Raw genomic sequence first — 24,591 nt, 5'->3', positions numbered from 1 at the left:
TAGGGACGTCTAATGAAAGTAATATTTTATTATAATTAAATATTTAAGAATTAAAATAGTAATTTGCCAGTTATGAGTGTTTGGAGAAATAACAAAGCTTGTGATAGTGAATGTGTATAGAAAGGTATTTAATGATTCAGTGGGTAACTCCTGCCATATTGTCTCAATTTCTTGATTCCTATTTTATGGCATTCTCCCGTAATAGTAGTTTTTCGTTTGCAAGTTTTTACATATGACTTATCGTACTTGTAAAATTGGAAAAATAATGTAACGTTATTAATATCCAGTGAATGTGTTTGATTGCAATTCAAATCGTAATTATAAGAGTACTTTCTAGATGAGTTATGGCTTACTTTTGTGCTAAAATTTTACTTGAAATCAAATTTTGTTTCAAGCCAATATTCAGAATGAAACAAATCGTTTGTCAGAAAATATTTTTTTATTCCCCATTGATGAATGATCTAGTCAACACAAATCACAATAACTAAATGCTACTAATTTAAAATGATCTGCTTATTTTATTGTTTAAAGTTCTGGTTCAATTCATCATCACCAGCTCAAATAGAAGAAGAATGCTACAAGACAACGACAGATCTAACAACCATTACTAGTTATCACTTGAGCGGACAACCATACGAAAGTCTTATTTACCAAACTTTACCATTATTACCTTTGCCATTGATTACTCAACTGTATATTGATGAGATAAAAACACGAGTGGATCTGTATAAAAAGTATTCCAAAGTACATAAAAAATATTTTGTGAATTTCTGGAAATAAAATCTTCAAATCTTATTATACTTCAATGTTTATTTTATACTGAAAGCACGTTAAAAAAAATGTGATCTTAGAACATTAACATTATCTGAAATCTAAGTTAGTTCACACTATTACTCTGAAGTTTGTATGGCCATGACGTTTAAAATTCAGTTTTGTTTTCCTGCTTAAAACTGAGGTAACTTTGTGTAAAATTTTTGAAATGTTCTAGACGATTTAATTTTTACTTGTATAAGAAAAAAAGTTGGTATTTCCAGCAACTTTAAGGAAGTAAATTTAAAAATATTTTCTTTGTTGAAGTAATTTAGAATATTTTCTGCGACAATTATCCTATTTACTAATTTGGACTGAAGGCTAAGAAAAAGTTACTGAAAGTGGAAATAAAACACTCAACGAGAAATGTCGGATTCAGAGTATTGCAGATCCGATTGCGCGATCATGTCGTCGTATAAAGCCTTCAATATACTCACAACAAATAATTTCTTTAGGAATCCGGCCATTAAGTAGAGAGACTTACGTACTTCTTATGAGAAATTAGTCATATTTACAGCAATAATGTGAAATAGTTCTAATGAATTATTATTAATTAAGTATTAATATACTTAAAATCCTAGTTGTTGATAATCCTACTGTATTGAAAGGAATATCGTTTCATTCCTAAGCTAATAATGCCAGCTCTACTAAAGCTCCAATACAGAGGCTCCAGTAGAGCGTATTAGTCTGTGCATTGGACTGTATTGTCATGGTATATATAATGAAGAATATATATTACTGCTGTGAAATATTTATGGTTGAAAAATTCAGACATGTGAAAATAGAGCAATGCCTTCACATAGTTAAAAATACGAAGTTAAAAAAAAAAATAATAATAAAAAGGGAAGGGAATAGCTCAGTCAGTGGGCAGTGCATTGGATTCCATCGCTGATCAAATCAGCTGGCTGCCCTAGATTTTTTCATTTCTAGGAGCTTCTCACAGTTATTTGCCCGGGATAACACTGTTCGGAAACCGACAGTGCACTGAAAAGTGCTTCTGGCGCCATAAAAGCAAAATAAATAAATTAATAATAATAATAGCATGCTTTTATAGGAACTATGTAACCAAACTGAGTGGCCTGATATAATAGAAATTTAAAATAAAAATGTAGGTTTCTCTTAAACGTCAACACTAAATTCTGCTTTCTTTATTAACACGTTTTTGTATAATAAAAATATTAATGATTATAAATTAAACGAACAATTTCTAATACATATATTGGAAGAGCACATAAAGAAATTCTTGGGTTCATCTCTAAAACTAGAACTAGAAAGAACTATATTCATTTCTCAAAATAAAAATAAAAAAGTGCAAAAAAGCATAAGTAACCGTGAAAATATAAACACATAACTTTATCTTTTAGTTAGCAAGATAATTTTATACTTTTCTGTTGCTAATTAAGTGGTTTAAACTAGAATATCTTAATTTTTATATTAGATAATTGCTCACTTTAATGTTTCATATTTGTAAATAAACAATATTTAAAACATATTTTTGATAAGTTTTAATCTGAAGCGATTTATTATTAAGCCTCTTAATGTTGATGTATTTAACACACAAATCTCAATTTAAATGTTATGAATTTAATAAAGAAACTCATGGACAAAATTATTGCACTACTTCTTTCTTTTAGCTAAATCTATACACTTGGAAATTTATAAAACAAATGAAATTAAAAATTGAAAATATGACAATAACCAGCTACAGATGAATTTCGAAGTATAAGAAATTGTTTCATAGAAAACTAGCAACACACTAACAGAGTTCCTTGAATATTCTTATCTCCGAAATTCCCTGTTTCAAAGGTCCATTTTTTTTTTTTTTTTGTTAATTTGGGGTTTACCCAACATGAAAGGTAGCGCGATCGATAACTTAAGTCGGAATGTATTATTACATTATTTAAATGAAATTTTTGAAGATTTCAGAAAGGTATTTTAGATAACTTCTGAATATTTCAACACTTGATGCAAGAAATTCAGATAGGAAGTTGGTCGATTACAAGATGCTACGGAGACGAAGTATTTGCTCTCAAGGCAAGGCAGACTGAAGAAAAAAGACAGGTAGTATGTGAAATGGAACTTGTGGATGAGTTTTCTATTGGGTTCTTTGTGAAATGTAACAAATGAAAGGAAGTAAAGGTCTTTTAAAAACAACAGGTGCTTCTTCGGTCTTCAGCTGTAAGAGGCTTCTAGGAAGATACAAATTTAAGAGCAACATACTCGAACTTGGGATCTCCATGAGTGAGTCCAATGATCCAACCACCGCAAACAGATGTCATAACAGAAAATTAAATTTCAATATAATCTACCTAAAAGAAAGAATTGTGCAATAATTTTTCCAATTGATTTATAAAAATAAATACATATGCATATATTAAGTAAATTAATTGAAGATACACATAATGAAATTAAAATTAATAAATATCGTTTTTTATTAACGCTATTCATGTAATTTCCATTGCCATTTATTCATACCATTGTTGTTTATGCCGTTATAATGTATGAATTTAGCTACATCCTAATACTGGAAATTTATCAAGAATTAAGGTGTGGCACTGAGCAAGTTAAAATCACTACGAATGTTTTATAAAAATATAATAATATTGATAACTAATTCAGTTTTATTCTACTTGTAAATTATATGAAGTTGAATTTCTGCGTATTTTGTTTTTTTTAAATAATAATTTTTCTATGTGCCGTTTTGTTCATACAAACGCACTATGATTTGTTAGTTTTGAGTCTTTATTTATTAAGTTTAAGTACACTTTTCAGGACGGCTTAATCTTCTCATAAATTCGAATTATCAATTATATTCTAATTATCATAGAAAATAAGGTCACATGATATGTTTATTGCCGTGAACTCTAATTTTAATAACTAGGAAGCCCAATATTAATGTCTCGCACACTAATTAGCGAATGTGCTCACATGTCACTGTGGATTCTTTATTTTATATTTTCAAATGTACACGGCAATCGGCTGTTTTTCTATTTATTTTCTTAATCAATTGCCAATTCTTCATTCATCACAATTTCCTCACCATTGTCTCTACCATTAGTATTTTCATCTTCATCACCTCCATTCTCTGGCAAATCTTGGTCTTGTTGCTCTTCCTGCTTCCGTTTTAGCTCTAGCGCTAACTTATAGCCCAGTTCAGGTCGCCTATCTCTACCCTCCACCATCGCCTTCACCTGTATTCAAAATAAAGATGAAAATTAGTTAATTTTAATTAGCAAAACCTTCTATTATAGGCAGCAGCTTTCATAACAATCGTAAAGTAAGTAAATAAAAATTCTCATCATTTTGAACTTTGATTTTTGGTTTATAATCTTTTACATTATATCTATAAGAACAAACACTGGTAGAACACTGCACAAAGATCTTTAAAATAAGAAAGAATTTTGTTTCTTAGTTATAAAAAATAACTCTTTAATTTTTAAATATAAAAATGAAATTTGAAAAACAAAATGAGAATTGTGATCGTTGAGCAGATGAGTTATGTAGAAAACGTGTCAGTTTACCGTTCGAAGCATTCTTTTAGACTGGCAAATAAACAGGCGGTAGAAACGAAGGAAATAGCGTTCGATTTGTTTTCTTCTAGTAACTCAGTAAACACAAGCATTCTAGATAATGATGGTATGGCGCTTTCGGGTAACATAAACAATGCTCACAGTAATCAAACCTTTCGTGGAAGGCTTAAGAAGCATTACAGAACCAGTACAGGCATATTTAACTAACCATTTTCACCCAATCAAAGACATCTTCTAGCTTCTTAATATTAATGTACATTTTTTTTTGATGATTCATTAAAGAAAATTGAGGTACCTCATTTGAATTAATGATTACGCCATGGTTTTTGATGACCGTATTCTTGGTTTTTTCTATATCTGCTAGGTCAACACCCCGGCAGCAGTCATCAATAAGAATGGTTCTGTACCCAATTGAGAGAGCATCAACAGCTGTTGCACCTGGAAATTGATTATTTAATTTTTTAAATTATTGTACTAATTTCAAATTGTTGAAAGAAATCTATTAATTAAAAAAAGAATTTATTTAACTTACCCACACAGACATCATAAGCTAGGCCACAGACATAAATGTCTGTAGCATTCTTTTGTGCAAGCTGCGACACTAACGTTGTCTGTGTTAATTTCTTATTGTCCCAAAATACTGAATAAGAATCAACTTCAGGATTTGTTCCTTTATAAATTTTTGTTGAATTTTCAACAATCTGCAAAAAGATGATGAAAAGATGAAAAAGATGATGATTTGTAATACACGCGGGGGAATAAAGTGCACCAACCACTCAAACTAATGAATTTATATAATGTATAATTTATACAATGAACTTTATGTTTTAGTAGTAGGCAATAATCAAAATTAGTTATAACTAGTCCGAAACGTAATGAGGTTACATGGACTAATCTTCGTCGAAGAAGTTTAACTCTTTGGTCCCGTAAGATGTATAAACATAATTGTTTAGCCACCTGTTCTGCCAGTATCTGTCAATTTATTAATTTATAATATATATTAAATTCAGTGTGTGCATTGTGGGTATACTCAAATATGAAAAATCATAGAGAGCTTAAAATTTTTATTAAGTTTCCATAACTCAAGGGACTTAATATGAAGTTATATGTCAACCCTTCTAGTAAAAGTATTCCAGGAATGTGGAGTTTCCAAAATTTTCCTTAAACATGGCGTGCATAATAATCACTGTGTTCTACAACTAAATTAAGCTTAAAACTTTTCTTTTCTTAAATAATATATTACTTATTATTATTTTTTGAAAAGTCGATGAAAAATGTATAGAGCATACAAAAGTTTTGTGTTTGTTTTTATCTGTTTTATTTGCATGTATATTAATATATAAAACGAATGTACACGATCTCACTATCAACTGTCAAATCATCTGCAAAATGTTACGCCATTATTACAACAGGAAAAAGTGAACAAGGAAAAAATAAATAAATAAATTAGTGCTAATATGCTGTATAGAAAGTTTGTAAACTGATTGGCGTAGTGTCAGGCAAAGGTTAAAGGTAAAGGAATGAAAGGAGGTTTCTCTGTTTATAGTAGAGGGTAGAAATGAAACTAAGGTTGACGGGTGTACGTTAAGATACTGTAGTAAATCGGCTGGGAACGTTGGACTTAGCTTCTTTCTGCCATTCGGAGATATCCCCCAATATTGATTATCTGACGTGTTAATTATTCTCAATTAGTTTATGGCTCTGGCGTATACGCTATAACTTTTTTTCCCAAAACATTTCGACAACTTATTGCTGCTCTATGTCAAACTTTATCTACAGCCGCAGTGTATTAAGTATAAACAGTACCAGTCTATTTTAGTTCCATTATAGTCCGTGTTATTTTGTAAACGTAGCGAATATGCCAAAATAAAAAAACTTTTTTCTAATTTTTTTCTAACTAAGAAAAAGTAATTAAAATATTTGTTAATGAACAAAACTTAACTTGGCGATAAAACAAAAGAAAAAGTAAAATTTCTTACACAAATAAAAAATATGGTATGAATACTCTAACGAGGCCAAACACTACTCACTTTATCAATTTCTCTTACTACAATTTTTGATGTTCTAACTAGTCAATTTGTTCAAACTCTGAATATTAAAACATTTAATTCTCAAAAACATTATAACTGCCATTATAGACCGAAATGACAGTTTGGTTTAGAGGGAACCTATCCTTTCCCCAATCAAAATGCAAGTGAATTAATTTTCCAAGAAAATATGATGCAAACAAATGCAATTGAAAAAGCGTAAAAATGCATTCAGTAAAGAGATACTTTCGGTGGTGAAATTTTGTCTAACTTCGGAATTCCAGCAACACATTTACTTCTTCTGTATAGTAAACTATAGTAGAAGCAAGATGGTAACTATAGCCTGCACTTACTAGAAGAGTCATATGGCTCTTCAATTCTACAGCAAAAGAAAACAACAATATAACACAAAGAAGGGCAAAAATTTAGCCTGAATTCACCACATGAATCACTTAATATTTTCGCAATCAAAAATAAATTAGGGAACAAGCTGGGATCTTAAACCGTCAATCTATTCTGACTACAACTCTGCATCTAATATCCTCATACCATTAGCAATCTGACATACGAGGGGGTACCCAAAAATAACCGGAATTGCGTTGCCGCGCATGGAGCTTATGTAGTACGCATTTCTGCCGCTAGACGTGTATAGCGCAATTCCTTGCCAGTTCAGTCCTGCCTGTGTTGTCTGCCTGGCTTGTTCTGTTCATCTGCAGTGATTGTTTTTACCAGCGCTGTTTTGTTCTTTTTTCGTTTTTTATGATGGCAAGTTTAAGTGAACAACGTGCAGCTCTGAAATTTTGTTTTCTACTCGGCAAAAATGCTGCTGAAAGTGTTTTAATGTTGAAAACAGCTTACAAAGATGACGCTATGGGAAAAACTCAAGTATACGAGTGGTTTACTCGGTTTAAAAATGGACATGTCGATTGATGACAAACCTCGTTCTGGACGTCCATCAACTGCCCGAATCGACGAAAATGTTGAAAAAATTCGAGAGCTGGTGTTCACAGACCGTCGACAGACAATTGATCAACTGTCAGAGAGTAGTGGGTTATCTTGGAGCTCGGTTCAGCGAATTTTAACGGAAGATTTGAGGATGAAAAGGGTTGCTGCCAAGTTTGTTCCTCGAGTTCTGACTGACAATCAAAAAGAACATCGAGTTGAAACATGTCGTGCTTTGAAACAACAGCTTGAAACTGATCCAGACTTTCTGTCAAAGGTCATTACTGGTGATGAGTCATGGTGCTATGGTTATGACCCAGAAACAAAGCAACAGTCGAGCCAATGGAAGACGTCATCTTCACCCCGACCAAAAAAATGTCGTCAAGTCAAGTCAAACATCAAAACAATGCTGATTTGCTTTTTTGATGCCAAAGGCGTAGTCCATTCAGAGTTTGTCCCCCCAGGTCAGACCGTCAATCAAACCTTGTATTTGGAAGTTTTGAAAAGATTGCGCAATAGTGTTCGCCAAAAAAGACCCGATTTGTGGCAAACAGGAGACTGGTTCTTCCACCACGACAATGCACCTGCACACACAGCCATCTCTGTTACACAGTTTTTGGCTAAAAATGGCATGGTTCCGCTGCCCCACGCACCTTACTCGCCTGACCTGGCTCCGTGCGACTTTTTCTTATTTCCACGCATGAAAAAGGGCATGAAAGGTCACCGATTTGACAACATTGAAGAGGTCAAGAAAAAAACGAAGAAGGAGCTGTCAGCCATTTCTAAAGATGACTACAAAAAATGTTTCGAACAGTGGAAGCACCGGTGGGACAAATGTATTAGTTGTAATGGAGAGTATTTTGAAGGGGATAAGGTTGTTCTGTAAAAAAGTTGTAAATAAATAGCTTTTAAAAAATAATTCCGGTTTTTTTTTGGGTACCCCCTCGTAAGATGAACAGTGTTTCTTCCTCTGTCCTATAAACTCCCAACATAATATGAGTTCTTAAATAAAGAGATTCTCTTAAAATACAAAGCCCATTGTTGGATCTAACAGACTGAAATATCCTAGCAGCGTTATCAAAAACTCCAAACATGCGCGTTAGCTTTCCAAAAACTGATCAGTTTATCAATGGAGAATTTTCTGAAGCTGTTCATCCCAGGAAGTTAGGCAGAGATAAATAAACAGAAATAACAGTAATCAATTAAGAAGCAAGCTCGGTCATAATAAAGAAGATGGAGGTGCCTAATTTGGCCATTTCATCAACCTTCTCATTTCCCGAAACAGTCACAGAATTTAGTGCCTCGAATTCTATAATCTATTTGCTCAAACATTCTAAAACCTACCTCCCAAACATAAGCTACATACACAGACGATACAACTATGGCCTCTTTCAACAAAACATTAACCAATGCCTTGCTGACTTACAAACCTCTGTCGACGTAGTATGAAAGTGGTTCCAAAGATAGAAGCTAAAGCTGAATCCTTCCAAAATAGAAGCAAACATTTTAACTCTTCGTAGATTGCTGGAATGAAGACTCAAGCCTATTAAAACTGAACAATCAGGAAATTCCCTGGAAACAAAAGGATCAATGAGTGCGTTACCTTGGATTAATCCTTGATACACAACTCACTTGGAGACTGCACATCAACACAAAACTTCAGCAAGCATACTCCCGAATGAAATAGTTACACCCATTAATTAACAGATACACACCACTCAAACGCTCCTGGCACTGTACTGCTCTACAAGACGCTCCCTAGACCTCTTGTAATAAATTGCCTACCCGGTCTGGATTACAGTTAATAACTCACTGAAGAAAACACTACAGATTTTTCTGCGAACTGCACTGAACGCACCATGGTTTACTGGGAACAAATGCTCAAAGAACTCGACTTCAAGTAATTTACACTCACATGACCAAACTAACACTAACTTCTTCCTCACCCCTTAACACACTGCCATCCACATCTTATCACTATCTTACTTTTACTCTTGGCGATTCTACAAATTCAAGAAGACTGTATCAAGATCTTTAAAGAACTGAACTCCATTTGAAATATGCCTCAATGTGAATAAAGCTCTTAGTGAGCTGGCCTATTTTTAATTTGTAAATTTTTAATTTCGAATGTAAACTGCTTGTCCGAACAGATACTAACTAGTTTTGAAGCTAATATCCCACTATTATGAAATAAACGTCAGCATAAATATGTCTAAAAAATTTTTATTGCCCATTAACAAAAAGACAGTTTAAAGTGATCTGCCATTCTAAAAATAGCTTGCTTTTACAGACATTTCATAGAACTAGAAGCAATGTCATACACTAACTTGGCGGCAGTGAAAGAGGAATCTAACTTGAAGCAGGAGACATTGCTGTACAACAACATTCAATGCATTACGAAAATATAACTTGGTGTTATAATTAGTGGTTTTTCAATAAGTCTTTCCTTTTAAAGGTTATACGTGAACAGTAATAAATATTATTGGCAATGAGAATCACGGCAACAACATTAGTTTTTTCTCAAATTTGTAATAATAGTTGAACATTAAATTTTTATATATTTAAAAACATAAAAGAGTACTGCTAATTTTGTAATGATCATTAAGTAAAAGATCCACAGATGCAAGAATAATGCACCATTCATTGTGAACGAGCTACTTCTTCTTCCTATTAACAGGTAAAGAAAAATAGTTCTTCATGCTTGCTTTTATGTAAGCATTAAGGAAGCTGTGTCACATTCAGTCTCTAAATCTGTAGAAATTGCATCAGTAGATACATAGATAACCAAATTTTCTCTTCTGCCTTTGGAATTGCCTCTCCTAAAATTTCTTTGCATTATTATTAAATATTTCTATAAGTTATGTTCGTATTGAAAATATATTTAAAAAAAAAACTCAAATAATAATTGTGTGCAGCAATCATATATACATATATGTTATATCTTGGCCGAAAGGATAACTTTAAGATGCCTTTTTCTCAGAAATACGATTCAACCAAAAATGATAGGTGGCTTTAGTATATCGAGAATGAAATAGGTAATGATGAAATGCTGACAACAATGTGAGTAAATGGATAATAAAAAAGTAAGCCTCCACCGGGTTCACTGATTCTGCCGGATACGAAACTGTCTGCGAAAGAAACCATTTACTATAAATATGGCTTTATATAATATAAACAGCTTGACGCGACACACTTATTCACATTCACATATTCTGCAGCTAATTTCAAAGCCACAGTTCATTTTATTGTTGCCTTTATACCACATCACTTTTTTTTCTTAAATGCTGTTTAAGAAGCCATCGATAACTTTAGATCCCAATTTTAATATAAGTGTTCTACGATAAACTCGACAAATGAAGTTATTTTACAACTAATCTACTATTATAAAAATGTTCTAGTTTATAGAGAACATAAACTTACATTAATTTTTGCAACTTTTTTTTTAAAAAAAGAAGCCAACTAAGAAGAAACAAGCAATCACTGATTGAATTCGGGGAAAAATGTTTAAATAGAAAACAAGCGCCACGATAGCCGAGCGGTTAGAGGCGAGGCTCGCAAATTTAAGATGTAGAGGTACTGGATTCGATTCCCGGATTAGGCATTTGATTTTATTTAATATGAGAAATTTATAGTTAAGTACGTTTGCTAGTCTCTCCGTCCTCAAAATCTAATTTAATAGCTGGAGGTAAAACCTCCTTAAAAATTGGCATTACTTTACTTTTTATAAACAAACCTGCTTAAAAAAATGTTTTTGTCTATATTGAAAAATTAAATGCGTTACAAACATTTCGCATTACAAGATTCCAGTTAAATTGCAATGAGTAGTACAATAATTTTGCAATCTAGTAAGAAAAGGAATGTATTAACTAAAAGATAGTGTATGACTTTGAATGATAGTGTATGAAGATTTAGTGTAAGATGTTAGAAATTATTATATTACTATTCTTACGTCCTGAGACGATTCAATATATTTTAATTAATGTGGACTCACCCTGCACATGAAAAATAAAATAAAATAAAAATAAAAAAATAAAAAAATAGGGGTACTGAAGTGTGCCTATCAAAATTTGATTTCCTTTTTAAAAAACAGCAGTATACATTTTTAACCATTTCTTCATTCGCAGGAGATAATTTTAGGTAATAAAAATGTAATGGGAAACGATATTTGTACTGACGAGTGTCAAAGGTTATACAAAAGAGCGCCAAATCCCACTTCAGATCTGATTAATTATTCTTAATTGAGAAAATTCATATATTTTTGCAAATAAATTCCCAGAAAAACTAATAAATTCATAAATTTAAATGACGTCAATCGCCTGATTAATATAACTGCCTAGTTATATTTAAAGAATATTCATTAGCCTTTGCTAATTTAATCACAAATCACTTTGTAATTAATTGAAATTTTACAAAATATCTTATTGCCATACTTTCAGATCCTTGTGCAATTCTGCACCCCAAGAATCCTGGACACAATGTCTGGGCCACAGTCTCTGTTTCATTAAATGCGGCCCATCAAACGTTACGGTATCGTAGGTCTGCGCTTCTTCAGCGGTCACCTGAAAAGAGAAAACGTTTTTACGTTAAATGTATTTTTTAAAGTTACGAGTAAAGCTAGCCAAATATATGTACATAATTTATTGTATTGGTTTATTATTACGATTTATAACTCTATGCGGGAATATTGGAAATGTTCAATTTACTTGATTGGGAAACTAGAGTTATTCTACCTACTCTGTAATTATTTTTTGTAAAATAAAAAGCTCTCAATTCAAATAATAAATGGTAGCACGATTCATAGATGCGTAGAAAAATGATAATTCATACTCACTGCACTGGAAGGGTGTACTTTTCTGAAGGGCAAGTTGTCTATGAATGAAACATGGTCACTTGGATGCCAATCCAATGAATAAAAAACTGCATCAAAATTCACAGTTTCGAGCAGGTAATTTATTGGCTCAATAACCTTTAAATTAGATAAATATTACACCATAGTAAATGCAACGTTATTAGTTGCGATATTTATTTATTTTTTTTAATATCAAAAAAACTTACTTCCAAACCGTTTTGTTGAGCAGAACATTGGCTGATGCTTAATGATCCAGAAATAAAGTCATTTTGAACATCAATTACTAAAAACGCACTGACTGGCCTCACAATCTGCTCAGAGGAAATTTTCTAATTCATACACATTTATTACAGTACTAATAAAGATGGAAATATTTTGTAACTTACAGTTTTTATCCAATTGTTCCAGCAATAGATAAATTCATCTCTACTAATCAAATTGTCCTGAAAATGATAATGATTGAATTAAAACCAATAAAATAAAAATAAAATTCTTCTGAACTAGTACTTAATTACTCTCACCTTGTTCAAATCAAAAATACTGAAAACCTCTTGCAATTGATTTTCTGGCATGCCATACACTTTCCCTCTATCATTGCGAAACAGTGCTTTGCAAATTGAATCAAATTCTGCTACATTTAGGTAACCATCGCTGAAAATAATTAAATCAGAATCAAAAACTGGAAGTGATAATTATATAATAAATAAACAAATTTAAGGGTCTATTACGTTTAATGCAAAACATAGCTTGAAGTTAGAAGTAAAGTTTCAGAATAGATACTTCAAAATTGAATAACTCCAACTGATATTTTACATGAAAGAAATAAGCAGCATTAGTTTATCTTTATCAACAAAACGGAAGTCGGATTTATCCCGTCACTATAAAAATTGTATCTTTGGATTTCAAGGAATGCCACGAATGATATTCTGCCAGGTCCTCAGTGGTGAAAGTTCTACCAGTAAGAAAGTTATCCAGTTGTTTGAATCGTCAGTTGGCAGATCTGGGAAACATGATGCATAAAGCAGTTCGACCTCCAACTCTTTTGGATTTGGCCCATGCTTTCTGCAACCCGTGAGCAGAAGTTAACATGCAGTAGATTCAGGAACCTTTCTGTTGTACATTGCCATCTGTTTCTGTCGTAATTCCCGGTATATTTCGTCAATTTATTCACAATGGTGCCCTGCATTGATAGTTTCACCGAATTTTGAAACTAAATCAACTGCCGACCGTCATATTACTATAGCCGCATTTTTGTTTGTGGATTTTTTTATTATCTTTACTACGATTTTGGCTTTATCCAGGAAGCGAAATATAGAATGCGATTTCTCCAAACTACTCAAGACACTGTAGCAACTCCAGCCACTTGCTATTCTGGCCTTACTTTAGGATGAAAAGTTTTAGAAGAAGCAGTTCTATCGAAGAATTTGAGGACAAATTTAAAAGCGTAGTATAGGTAAGTAAGCACTCAAAACTTACTCAAAATATTGTAATAAAGTTGTAATAAAAATAAATGTCAGACCTTAAAAAAAAAAAAAGATAAGATAAAGTATGTAAAAATGCGTCATACCTCCGTAGATAACAAAGCGAAATTGTTACGCTTTACTTTGTAAACGGTTTATTTAAAATGGAGCTAAGATAAGTAGGTAATAAGAAAAATAAACAATATTTTTGTTTATCTGAAACACGAAGGTCAGTAATTTAGCTGACTTTGCGAAATAGATGGCCAAAAACTTTATATAATTTTGGAGGAAAGACTCAAATGGTTGATTGATTTTAGAGGAAAGTTAATTAATGGTCCCCATTGTAACACAAAATCCAAATATATATGAAAAATGCGAACTTCGCCTATGATTTACGATTCAGAAGTTGTTGGAGGGCGCGCACGAGAAGGTAGAAACCGGATTTTCGGCTTCTATCCTGAAATGATAAAAAATAAATTTAAAAAAACTAGATTCATTTGTAGGAACTTTGTCGATTAATTGCATTAATGCATACAAATATTTTTTCCAAGAATCGCCAGGGAATTCTTATTTTGAAAATATTATTTGTTCCGATTTTGATTATATTTCTTATTTTATCCGCCGCATTACGCATATTTCTTGTATCCCTGACCGGTTACAACTTTAGAGGTGAATTAATCAGGTTATGTAGATCTTTTGACTTCACTTAAGTTACCGTCTCGCACTATACTTGTTGTTAGCGTATTGAGATAAAAGAAATATGCGTGCTATGCGTTGTGAAGAGTTCTATAAAAAGGCAGATGCCAAGAAGGAACGTCACTGGACCAGCCCACTGTAACGGATAAAATCAAAGATATTTATTTTCTTTGCACGGTTCTACCTTCGCAGACTGTCGCAAAGAAGACATGAAAAACAAATAAATATTCTACCCGATTTAAAAAACAAATTGATTAGTTTTGGCCATATCTCAACCGAAGCGAATATTTACGTTACTTTGCTATGGAATCACATATCCTTAGCATATAGAGTTCATGAATAATAAGTATGGAAACGTTAATTTATCCACCAGTTTAATTAGAACAAAATCGTACTTATGCTTATAAATTACCTTATTCATAGAAATCCCTATCAAACGGTTTGTGCACTTTCGTAACTCACTCCATAAATACACTCACAAGGTCGACACTGGAAGAATGACTCCTACGCCACATTTATTCCGCTAAGTACGAGTCAAACTGGCCAGTGACGGACCCTCTTGGCAGCTGCCTTTTTATGAAACTCATGACAAATAAAGAAACAAAAGGAAAACAGCAAAGCTAAGACACACCGGCGGAAGCTACACGCAGCACAAATCCCTCAATCTCCTAACTCAATGTTATACGTAGTTTACTAGATTAAAACAAATTTTATGATTGTAAACTTAAATGTGTCAGTTGACATGGTACCAAACACATACTCAATTCAAAATTAAGCCATACCTGTAGGTGGCTAATCTTTACATCAGCCGCATTTAAAAAAAAAAAAACAGAGACTCTCAATCTGCATACATCTTATGGTAATCAAATTTTTGCTATAAAACAGTTATTTGAATTTACCTGGAGACTAGAAGATCCTCTCCATTTACTCGTGCCATGGACCTATGCACTGGCCATGTAAAAGAAAAGTGTAAACTGTTTATAAACCAATAAAACGGATTTGGTTCATATTTAGGAACACTTTTTGTAAATAAAATTTAATTTTTTGAAGTTGGATAACATCAAGAAGGTATTTTATTTTCATCACTTTCTTCCGCAATCGATCTACTTCGAAAATTCCATGTAATCGCTTATTTCCAGACTTATATATTCCAAGTAATTGCTTTATCAATACGATTGTTGTGCTTCGAGCAACGATTTTGTAGTTAAAGTATTGTTGGTTCAATGCTAGTGGTCAGAGTTCCTGCTTTGACATTTTCCCTCAGATATACATATGCTTTGAGCGTTGAGACTTCACAACTTAAGTGCTACATTTGCTGATATAGGTAGTGCACTTAGTTTATTTATACAGTTTAGAAAGTTGTAAATTAACCAACATCAACAAAAAACGAAATATTCAATTTTTACTTTAGATTTTGGCTTCATACCCACTAATCCAAAGAACATTATTAAAATAACTTTAACGTCCTTACTGGTGACGTTAATAATGGTCAAAGCGATTGTTTCATATATAGAACTATTGTACCGTAAATCACCATAGAAATAGAAGTATTTTCTTCTAATTTTCGTTATTAAAAAAACAGTTGTGGAACCATTTTTAGAGATACTAGGCGCGTGAACATCTGAGGTCATTAGCGACCAGAGCTCTATTCAGTTTACTCCCGGGCCTTTGAAGCTCCTACGAAGAGGAAATCTAAGAGCCGCCAGCTGGATTCCATACCTTTTCTCTTATCCTTTCCCTACCTACTTGCAGTAAATTAGTTACTAAGAGCCGCCAGCTGGATTCCATACCTTTTCTCTTATCCTTTCCCTACCTACTTGCAGTAAATTAGTTACTAAGAGCCGCCAGCTGGATTCCATACCTTTTCTCTTATCCTTTCCCTACCTACTTGCAGTAAATTAGTTACTAAGAGCCGCCAGCTGGATTCCATACCTTTTCTCTTATCCTTTCCCTACCTACTTGCAGTAAATTAGTTACTAATTTAAAACAAATCACCATAAATAACTATCACTTGGGTTTATGTCAGAGGAATCAATTTGGTTATCTCTTACTGGAGCAGTCTTTAGGTGAGAGACTGAGATAATTAGATGAAATTGGACTCTTCTAAGTGTGGCAGAGTAATTAAGAAATAAAGATTACTATACTTTTAAAACTGATTTCTCACGTAGATTTTTCTATATCTCTCTTGTAACACACGATCCTCGTAATTCGTTTAATCACAAGTTTTCATTACAATTCAGTTATAATTAACCTAAGGCTGAATATATTTTAAATTTCAATCCCTACACTCATTGTGGCAATCCAGTTACTCTATAAGATTTACATTATATTTTTATTGAATGAAATTATATATTACATTATATGGTTCTATGTGTATATCTGTGAGTAACACATGTGCTGCTAAAATTTCGAATAAGGTGATTATCATTTAACTGAAGGTTTATTAGCACAGAACAGAGCTCTATGAAACTGCTGTATTTTCTGAGCAAAAATCAAAAGTTACAACTCGGACGTAACGTTGTTAGGACTATCATTTTATGCTTCTAATTCAATATTGTTATACTGAAGTCAAATAATTTCAGTACAAATTTTAAGAGAGTTTACTAACGTGGACAGAAAAGTCATTTGAGCTTCAGACTTTTTTCCCATATGGAGAAAGAGCTCGAGTTTATAATTTTTAAAAATAAGCCCAATCTTAGAAAATTAACAGGAATTCTGAATATTTACACTAAAAATATTATCAGAAAATTTTAAATAAAATTATGTTAGTTACCGTATTATTCCCTTCATCTTTATCAACGACATTTTTAAGTGTCAAATGTGAAGAAGATATATTTACAACCTTTATTGCAAGATTTTTCCCCCAAACAAATTTACAGAAATATGATTCAACTAAAAATAACTCAGCTAAAGTTATTCCCAGGGACAATCACAGAAAAAAAGTATTAATAAGAAAATGTTTTTAAACAAGAGATAATAATTGTTTCCACAACATTTTAACGTCAAGGTTAATTCACTAGTGTGACAACAAACTATGAATTTCTTTATACTGTAAATAATACTACTTTTTTTTTGTAAACATTTTTCCGTTCTCTCATCAATAAAGATGAATTTCCCTCTCGTACGATGAATAAGTGCAGATTTTCAAATTAGAGTATTCACAAGACAAATAAAATGTCTTCTGCAAAACTCAAAAAAATCGCAGAAAGTCTAAATTTGATGTTTCTCAGGCAACAACCACCATGTTGAGTCGATATTTGAAATTCTAATTGGCAGGACGTTTTGTGGTAGTTTTGTTCTTTGCTCTTTTTTTCTGTCCATATCAACTGCATTATTACCAAGGTGATCTAGAAATCTGGCTTACTGTTCTGTCTATAAAATTTGTAAATGTTGGTTTAAGTGTCCCTCTTTGGGAATTTGTACGTTCTACTTTTCTTTTTTTGAAAGACTTGCAACTTATTTAGTGCAGTCTTTTTAGGCCCCATTCATACGGGTGATAGCAGAAGTTAGCAGTGTCTAAGTATAGACTTGTACAGAAATCTAGAGCATTATCCACCGATAGGGCTATCTAAGAATTTGATAGACCTGTCTTAATTTCTGTGTCATATTTGCTGGGGTTCAGGATAGTCTTATTTAAAAGTTGTAAACATAGATATTTCAATGTTTCGTTGGCACTGAAATAACATTGGTTATTCATTTTTAAAGTTTAACTGATTGCATCTTCCAGTGGGTAAAATTTAGGCCATCGTTTTTGCACTTTTAATGTATAATTTCCGTTTAGGGAACTAGTCAGTAACTTTATATAATGAGGTTTGCATGTAACATGTTGCTATAGAAAGAAATATTTCGTCTACTTAAGTTTAAAGATCGGTAAAAATGAAAGTTGGTATGTTTGAAAAATATTAATAATTATAAGTCTTCAAAGAAGACAAAGGCATCGGACAGCACCAGACAAATAAAGTAAAAATCCAGGAAATCATGCTTCCAAAATCGGAATGATGGTGTTATTAAAAGTATAAAACATTCTTTCTATGAATTAGGTACAGATTCTATTCATGTCGTAAAAGAAATTAATCAGGGCTATTTCAGGTTTCTCAAATTTGGATCTATTTAAGCAAATCTTTAAATATCGCGTAAACCAATCATGAAACCGGGAGAAAAAAAACTGGTTATACTTTTCCTTTTAAGTTTCCATTCTTCGAAAGAAGTCTAGCATCTATTTCATATGGGAATCTATTTCATAATCGACCTGAGTCCTCCTTATTTATGTATTATGGTCAGTTGTTTAGCCCATTTCCTCTTTAAGTTCGAGCATCAATCAGCGACTTCCGAAGTTTATCTTCCTAATTAAGTATCCATTCGAGTTGGTTCTTATTCAAGCATCGCTAAGTATGCGGTTTTTTCTTTTTTCTTTTTAGAAATGCAATCAACTCTGAAAATTCGGTAAGTGTTTTCTGCTTAACAGCCAAGTTTGCCTACATAATTTCTACCAGCGAGCAATATTACAGCTGGAAAGGTGCGGATATGCTTCTGAATTTTTTTTTCAAAGTTCCTGTTTTCTCTCTCTTTGTCTTTTAATGATACATATAAAATTCCCAATATTCATGAAATTTGAATGCTTCAAATAAAAGTTATCATTGTTTACAAAATAAGGATCGTTATTCATCTCAATCATTTTCTCTGCGTTATTTATTTAGTAATATATAGTACAACTTTGCTGACACAAATAAGACAATTCAAATCGATTGGACAAAATAGTAAGATGTAGCTGCTGTCAGTTAGGGAAACTTAGTAAATATTCCGTATAAATAGAACATGCCATGTTGAACTCAAAGCCTTGAGCGCCTAATCCGGCTAAGATTAATCACTATTGTTTTGTCTATTGTAACTAAGAAACGGAACTGCACCGGTTCAGTTCTCTTAAATTATTTAGAAGAGAGTGTGAAATTATTATTATTATTTTTTTTTTAGGTATTAATACTGGATACTCTACATGATTGTGCTTCGAAGTTTCTAGATTCTCTTTGATCAGAAATACAGGTTTAGGGAATCTAAGTATGAAGATGTAGTTGTCATAATAGATTGTATAATTACGTATTTCCTGCCACCTTTATGTTACAAAACAATACATTACATTTCGACCCTTGATCGGTATTTAGTCGTAAAACTCGCCTGAAAATATAGGCTTTACTTCACTTTTTAATTTAACATTTCCATGGAACAAAAATGAAATCATTTTTTTTGATGTTTAATAACCAGAGGAACGTAACTCTGATTTTCAACTTTTTAATTATTTGACCTCATGTTTCTTTTCAGAAACCGGCTTACATGCACTTTTTCGCCTTCTCATAATATTTTTGTTGAGAATTTTTAATATTTCGAACATTCAACAGAAATGTTTTGTTTTGGCCGAGTTGAAAAAAAAATCAAAAGGTTCTGACTGGGAGATCTTCTTGGGTAGATGCAGAGATAGAAGATGGGATACTTCTATTCCGCACCGTGCAATATTAAACACATAATAACTATTAAATAAACAGTCTCCTGTGAGGGAAACAAACTACAAAGAACGGGATTTCAAGCCTTACGGCATTTGGATTTCTTATCTATTTTCCAAAAGCGGGAGCTTCTTCAGACTGTTTACTGTGGGAATCTTCCAAAAAGAGAGGTTCATCCTCGGCACTTTTATTGTTGAAGAACTTTGGAATACTCAGAGAACCTAAAAATATATTAAAGAACTCCAAGAAGACCCCCACCAGTACAGAGAAAGTTTTACACGATTTATATGTTTTAACTTAATCAGAAGTCTATTCGGCAAAATTGTTCATAGTTGAGAAACAAAGCAATATTTTTTTGCACGAAAAGTATTACTCGGTGTGCTCAGTTGTGTAAACTAAAGGCTGTGACTAATTTATTTACATTCTATTTTAGTCGCAATTTGTTGTTACTAAGAGATAGAAAAACATTGTTATTGTTGGTTTTTTTATACTGAATCTCTTTAAAAATCTTTAACCTCATTTAATTTAATGCACACAGTTTATTTGAAAATTTTAGAAAGTTAATTAAAAGTGGAAATTAAATAAATATAAATGTGAGATAATTTTAGCGGCTCGACAGTTACTTGACCATGTTATTTGATGTGTTATCTCTGAAAACAAATTTGCTATTTTTTTTTTTTTTAAATCTTCAAATACACTTGACAACATTAACAAATATTTCTTTTTTCCTCATTCCGATATAATGTAACCGAAAATTAGTACAGATATAGGCCGCTAGGTTTCTAGATAGATTTTTCAGTTTTTTTTTTCAAGATTTGGTCAATTTGATGTTTTTAAAAGAACAAAATTTTGTATTAAGTGATACAGCTATTCTGAACAAAAAATAATTAATGAGGGAGCACATATCCAGTGGTAGCACTCCGCATGAGTGAACTGATAGATTTAATTTCTATAATATTGGCGGCTTCATTTCCTAAATAATATTAAAATGCAAGCTAAACTCCCAATTAGAAGTGAATCATAGTTTACCACAGAGCCAATTTGCTGAATTGGCGATTGGTTAGCGATTTTTCACAGAAAATACTTTTTAATAAGAGAACTCTTTACAGTGGTTCATAACCTATAAATACTATATTTCTTATTTTGGATGGTGAAAATTCTGGAATACTTGCACGGAGAAAAAGATGTAAGGATGGTTCGCATTAAACTTTTGTATTCCTTTTCATCTTTCGCCGGCTTGGAAACTTTCAATTTTATAATTCCCACAACACAAAATATGCAGTTGTTTTTTTTATTAATAGTTCCGACGGAATTAGAAGTTGGCTGTTTACTTTGTAATATCTCATCATTACAATTTACAGGATCTATTGAAAATTAAACTAATTGAAAATTTTAACTTTTAAGAAAACACGAATGCCAGAAATTGAGAAAAACAGTATTTCCCACATTACAGATAATAAATCTAAAGTGAGGATATTATTTTGCTTCATCAACTCTACAAACAATGCAGAAAATAAAAAAAAATGAATAACGATATTGTTTTTACCGTGTGTTCCACTTTGTTCCATTATACTTTAGAAAACCCAATGATTGTGTTCTCTTAGATCGATAACCTGAACTCAAACTATTGTAAGAAAGCCTGAATAAAAGATAAGCTATATTCTAACCTAGATTAAAATAACCAACTTACAAAATATTATTATTTTTAATTTGGCTTCTCATGAACAAGGGTATTTAATGTTTTTTTTATTAATCAATCGTCTTACATACCAGAATGCCTGCAATAAGTAAAGAAATATGTTCAACCGGTATGATGAGGCACCCAGAAAAAGTTCAACGTTCCTATAACGTTCAAGGTTTCTGAGAGTCATCGCTGATCGCCACAGCTTACTTTTCTGCACTGCTTTAAATACTTCTTTCTTCAAGGTGAAACTTTTTTGTTTTATTATTTTTTGAGTTCCTCCTGCCATTTGTAAGTCCAGAAATAAACGTTTCGATTTCTTCTGTGATTTGATCGCTTTCTTTACTTCTTTGTGAACGACTGTGTTTTTATCCATCTCAGCTTAAATGTTGGTAAATCGTAGAAATTTAAAATTTAATGTTTAGTTTAGGAGTTCCCCAAGAGATGCGACAAGCTTTTGCCCAAAATCGTTTAAGCGAAAGTACTACATTTCATGTTTAAAAATTTTCTCGAAAAATGCTCTTATGAGAAAAGGGGAAAGATTTTGAATTGCCTTATAGGGTTATTCCAGATAACCGCGATTATATATACATTAAATATATTTTACATTTTATATATTATATAAAATCTTTGAAATGAATTTATTAAGTAATCATGTAAATGTTTACTTTTCTTAGCATCGTCTTTTCAGGCAAATCATTTCAGGGCAGTTCTGGAGAACAGGCAGGAAGTAGGCTTCTTTCAGCAGTTTCAGTACACTAAACTGTGCTTATTATCAACATAATATTTATAAATACTAAACACTATTTTGCAAAAGTTCTCATTTGAGGGGGGGTGGAATTACTTAACAGGAAATGTGAGTGTCTTTGAACAAGTCAAAACCAATACTATTGCTTTTGATTGAAATCAAAAATGGTTTTTAAGAAAAATTTCGCTCAAAAGTCAAAGCCTCATATTATGAAAGTTCGAAAAAAACTGCTGTCAATGAATAAGAAAATGAGAATTCTGATTTAAGATTCCGAAGAATGCATTGCTGCAAACGACATAAAATTGATATTTTTGGGAATAAATGTACAGTGTTGTGGATAGTATCTCTATCCAACCTTGTACAGAAGCGTACCCTAGACCAGGGCCACTTTCTGGACGGATGTCATTACAGAATTATGTATTCATTTAATTTTGTGCATACAATGGAATAATCACAATAAAACAAATTGCGTAATAGTGTCGAAAAACATCAGCGCAACTATGTCTTATTAATAGTTATCATCGCCATCAACAGAAAGCGAGATAAAAAAGAGAGGTTGCTATCTTCACGAATATTTACGGCTAGTGATAATGTAAAGAAATAAATTTTGTGCTATCGACCCATATTCTTACAGTTACAAATTAAAAACAATTAATTTGCTGATTACTTTCATTATTTATTCTATCTACACTGTCCCAAACGAGGCCACCCTGAGCAATTACGGAGCCGCGTGGCAAAACTAAATGCAGAGGCCCAAGAAATTCTTTAACTTTTCGCTGTCCTGCTTGTTGAATAGAATAGAAAACAAAACGGGACCTACGCCCCACGGCACCGCAGCTAAAGGAAGCTGTGCTTATTGTGCCCTTCGCTTTGGATCTAGTTGAAGAGACCTCCCCTACGAAAGAGGTTGAAGACTTTCCCTTTTCTTTTCTTTGGTCTCAGGGTTCCAAAGGTTTCATTGCGCATCCGTTTCCTCCTCTTCCTAACACAATCCGCACAACGGTTCCGAGCTAATAAGCCCTATTTTGTGCAGGTGCCTCCTGAACCTACCGTGAATAGGCCTGCAATCAGAGTAATATACTTTCTACTGAAGCACAGAGTCTCTTCGGTTCTTTGTTTACACAGCCAAGGCATCATACTCTATGTTTGAACCCCGGACACATCGCCCAGTTCTTTTCATGCTCTCTCCAGATCCAATCTCTAAGAGCCGCACGAACTGCCCCCTTCTGGGTGATCCCCAGAACTTGCTTGTTGAAAGAAACGAATTAAAACGAAATTTTTAAACGTTTACTCAAACATTAAAATAACCAATATTGCTACCGAAGATTATAGCCAAAGTATAAGATTATATAGATTTATTATGTACAACAAATTATTAGATAAGTAAAAAAATATAAAGGCAAATATACAAAGTACAAAAAACAACCTGCAGCAGCAATTACTCTTCACGAAACTACAACAACCCACAAACATGAGTATGCAGAATCCCCAAGGAGTCTAGGGTATCGGATTCAGCGAGAATCTCCAGATACTTGCAGGTGACTCCTCTTGCACCACCATAGATTCATTATGCAAACGCCACTTTCCCGGATTTCTTCCTAGATTTTTCTTTGAGATAAGCGCATACATTTCTCGTAAATTGTTTTTTCTTCCGTTTCAAAGATTGATCTTGATCATTGTTTTCTAAACATTAAGAGAAATCCCGATCAAACATTATATTTACTTTGTTATGGAACGTCACAATATCCACATGCCTTTAGAAACACTCCATGTCAATTCCACAGACCTCTTCAAAGCAGCTGTATTCCTTTTCTTTCCAAATCTTGAACTTTACTCTCTGTTATCATCAATAGAGAAATGTGCGCAATTCCCAAGCACTCGTTTTGGAGTTTCAGTCTTTCTGTCGCCGCTTATGATAGAGGTTCCCTACTTTATACGTTAGAAAGATAAAATATTTCATTCATTTTCTGTAAAGAGAGTTATTTTTCTCACTTTTCCAAGTTACAGTCACCATTTTATGATAGTAATCAATCTAGCAGTTACTCTTTGTTGGTTTATACTACATCTTAAGAATGGCGCCACGATAGCCGAGCGGTTAGAGGCGAGACCCGCAAAGATAGTAAGGATTGCGGTACTGGGCTACATTCCCGGTCTAGGCTTTGAATTTTATTTAATGTTTAGTATGAGAACATTGTTGTAAAGTAAGTTTGTAAAGTAAAGTTTTCCATCCACAACACCTAATCGGTAGTTGGCCGTAAAACACGCCTGAAAAACCAGGCTTTACTTTACCTTTTTTTACTTTACTACATCTTCAGAAAATATCATGAGGTTATTTTGAGAAGAAAACCTACAA

At 32.7% G+C, this 24,591-nt stretch overlaps 2 protein-coding genes across 7 annotated transcripts in view; one reads left to right on the top strand and one right to left on the bottom strand.

The window, feature by feature from the left end:
* The window catches only part of LOC141453947 (adenylate cyclase type 10-like), a 28,848-nt gene extending 28,048 nt beyond the window's left edge, over positions 1-800 (top strand). For 4 of the 5 annotated variants that reach the window (XM_074127616.1, XM_074127625.1, XM_074127610.1 and 1 more), the window contains one exon: positions 532-800. In XM_074127616.1, coding sequence (XP_073983717.1) covers positions 532-780 — 249 coding nt within the window. In that variant the 3' untranslated portion in view covers positions 781-800. The remainder of the gene's footprint in view (positions 1-531) is intronic. The other variant, XR_012458338.1, reaches the window with a different exon arrangement.
* A 1,123-nt stretch (positions 801-1,923) lies between these two features.
* Naam (Nicotinamide amidase) overlaps positions 1,924-24,591 on the bottom strand; it is a 30,109-nt gene continuing 7,441 nt past the window's right edge. Inside the window, exons 1-9 of one of the 2 annotated variants that reach the window (XM_074127687.1) lie at positions 15,214-15,266; positions 12,680-12,809; positions 12,545-12,601; positions 12,365-12,469; positions 12,141-12,275; positions 11,740-11,868; positions 4,873-5,041; positions 4,636-4,778; positions 1,924-4,001 (exon numbers count right to left, since the gene is read on the bottom strand). In XM_074127687.1, the coding sequence (XP_073983788.1) occupies positions 3,810-4,001; positions 4,636-4,778; positions 4,873-5,041; positions 11,740-11,868; positions 12,141-12,275; positions 12,365-12,469; positions 12,545-12,601; positions 12,680-12,809; positions 15,214-15,251 (1,098 nt within the window). In that variant the 5' untranslated portion in view covers positions 15,252-15,266 and the 3' untranslated portion in view covers positions 1,924-3,809. Of the gene's footprint in view, positions 4,002-4,635; positions 4,779-4,872; positions 5,042-11,739; positions 11,869-12,140; positions 12,276-12,364; positions 12,470-12,544; positions 12,602-12,679; positions 12,810-15,213; positions 15,267-24,591 lie in introns of those variants that run through there. The other variant, XM_074127699.1, reaches the window with a different exon arrangement.

Source organism: Rhodnius prolixus, unplaced genomic scaffold (assembly GCF_049639745.1).
Source record: "Rhodnius prolixus isolate KJV_2025 unplaced genomic scaffold, Rpr scaffold_1, whole genome shotgun sequence".
Taxonomy (NCBI): domain Eukaryota; kingdom Metazoa; phylum Arthropoda; class Insecta; order Hemiptera; family Reduviidae; genus Rhodnius; species Rhodnius prolixus.
This window is presented reverse-complemented; position numbering and strand designations above follow the sequence as displayed.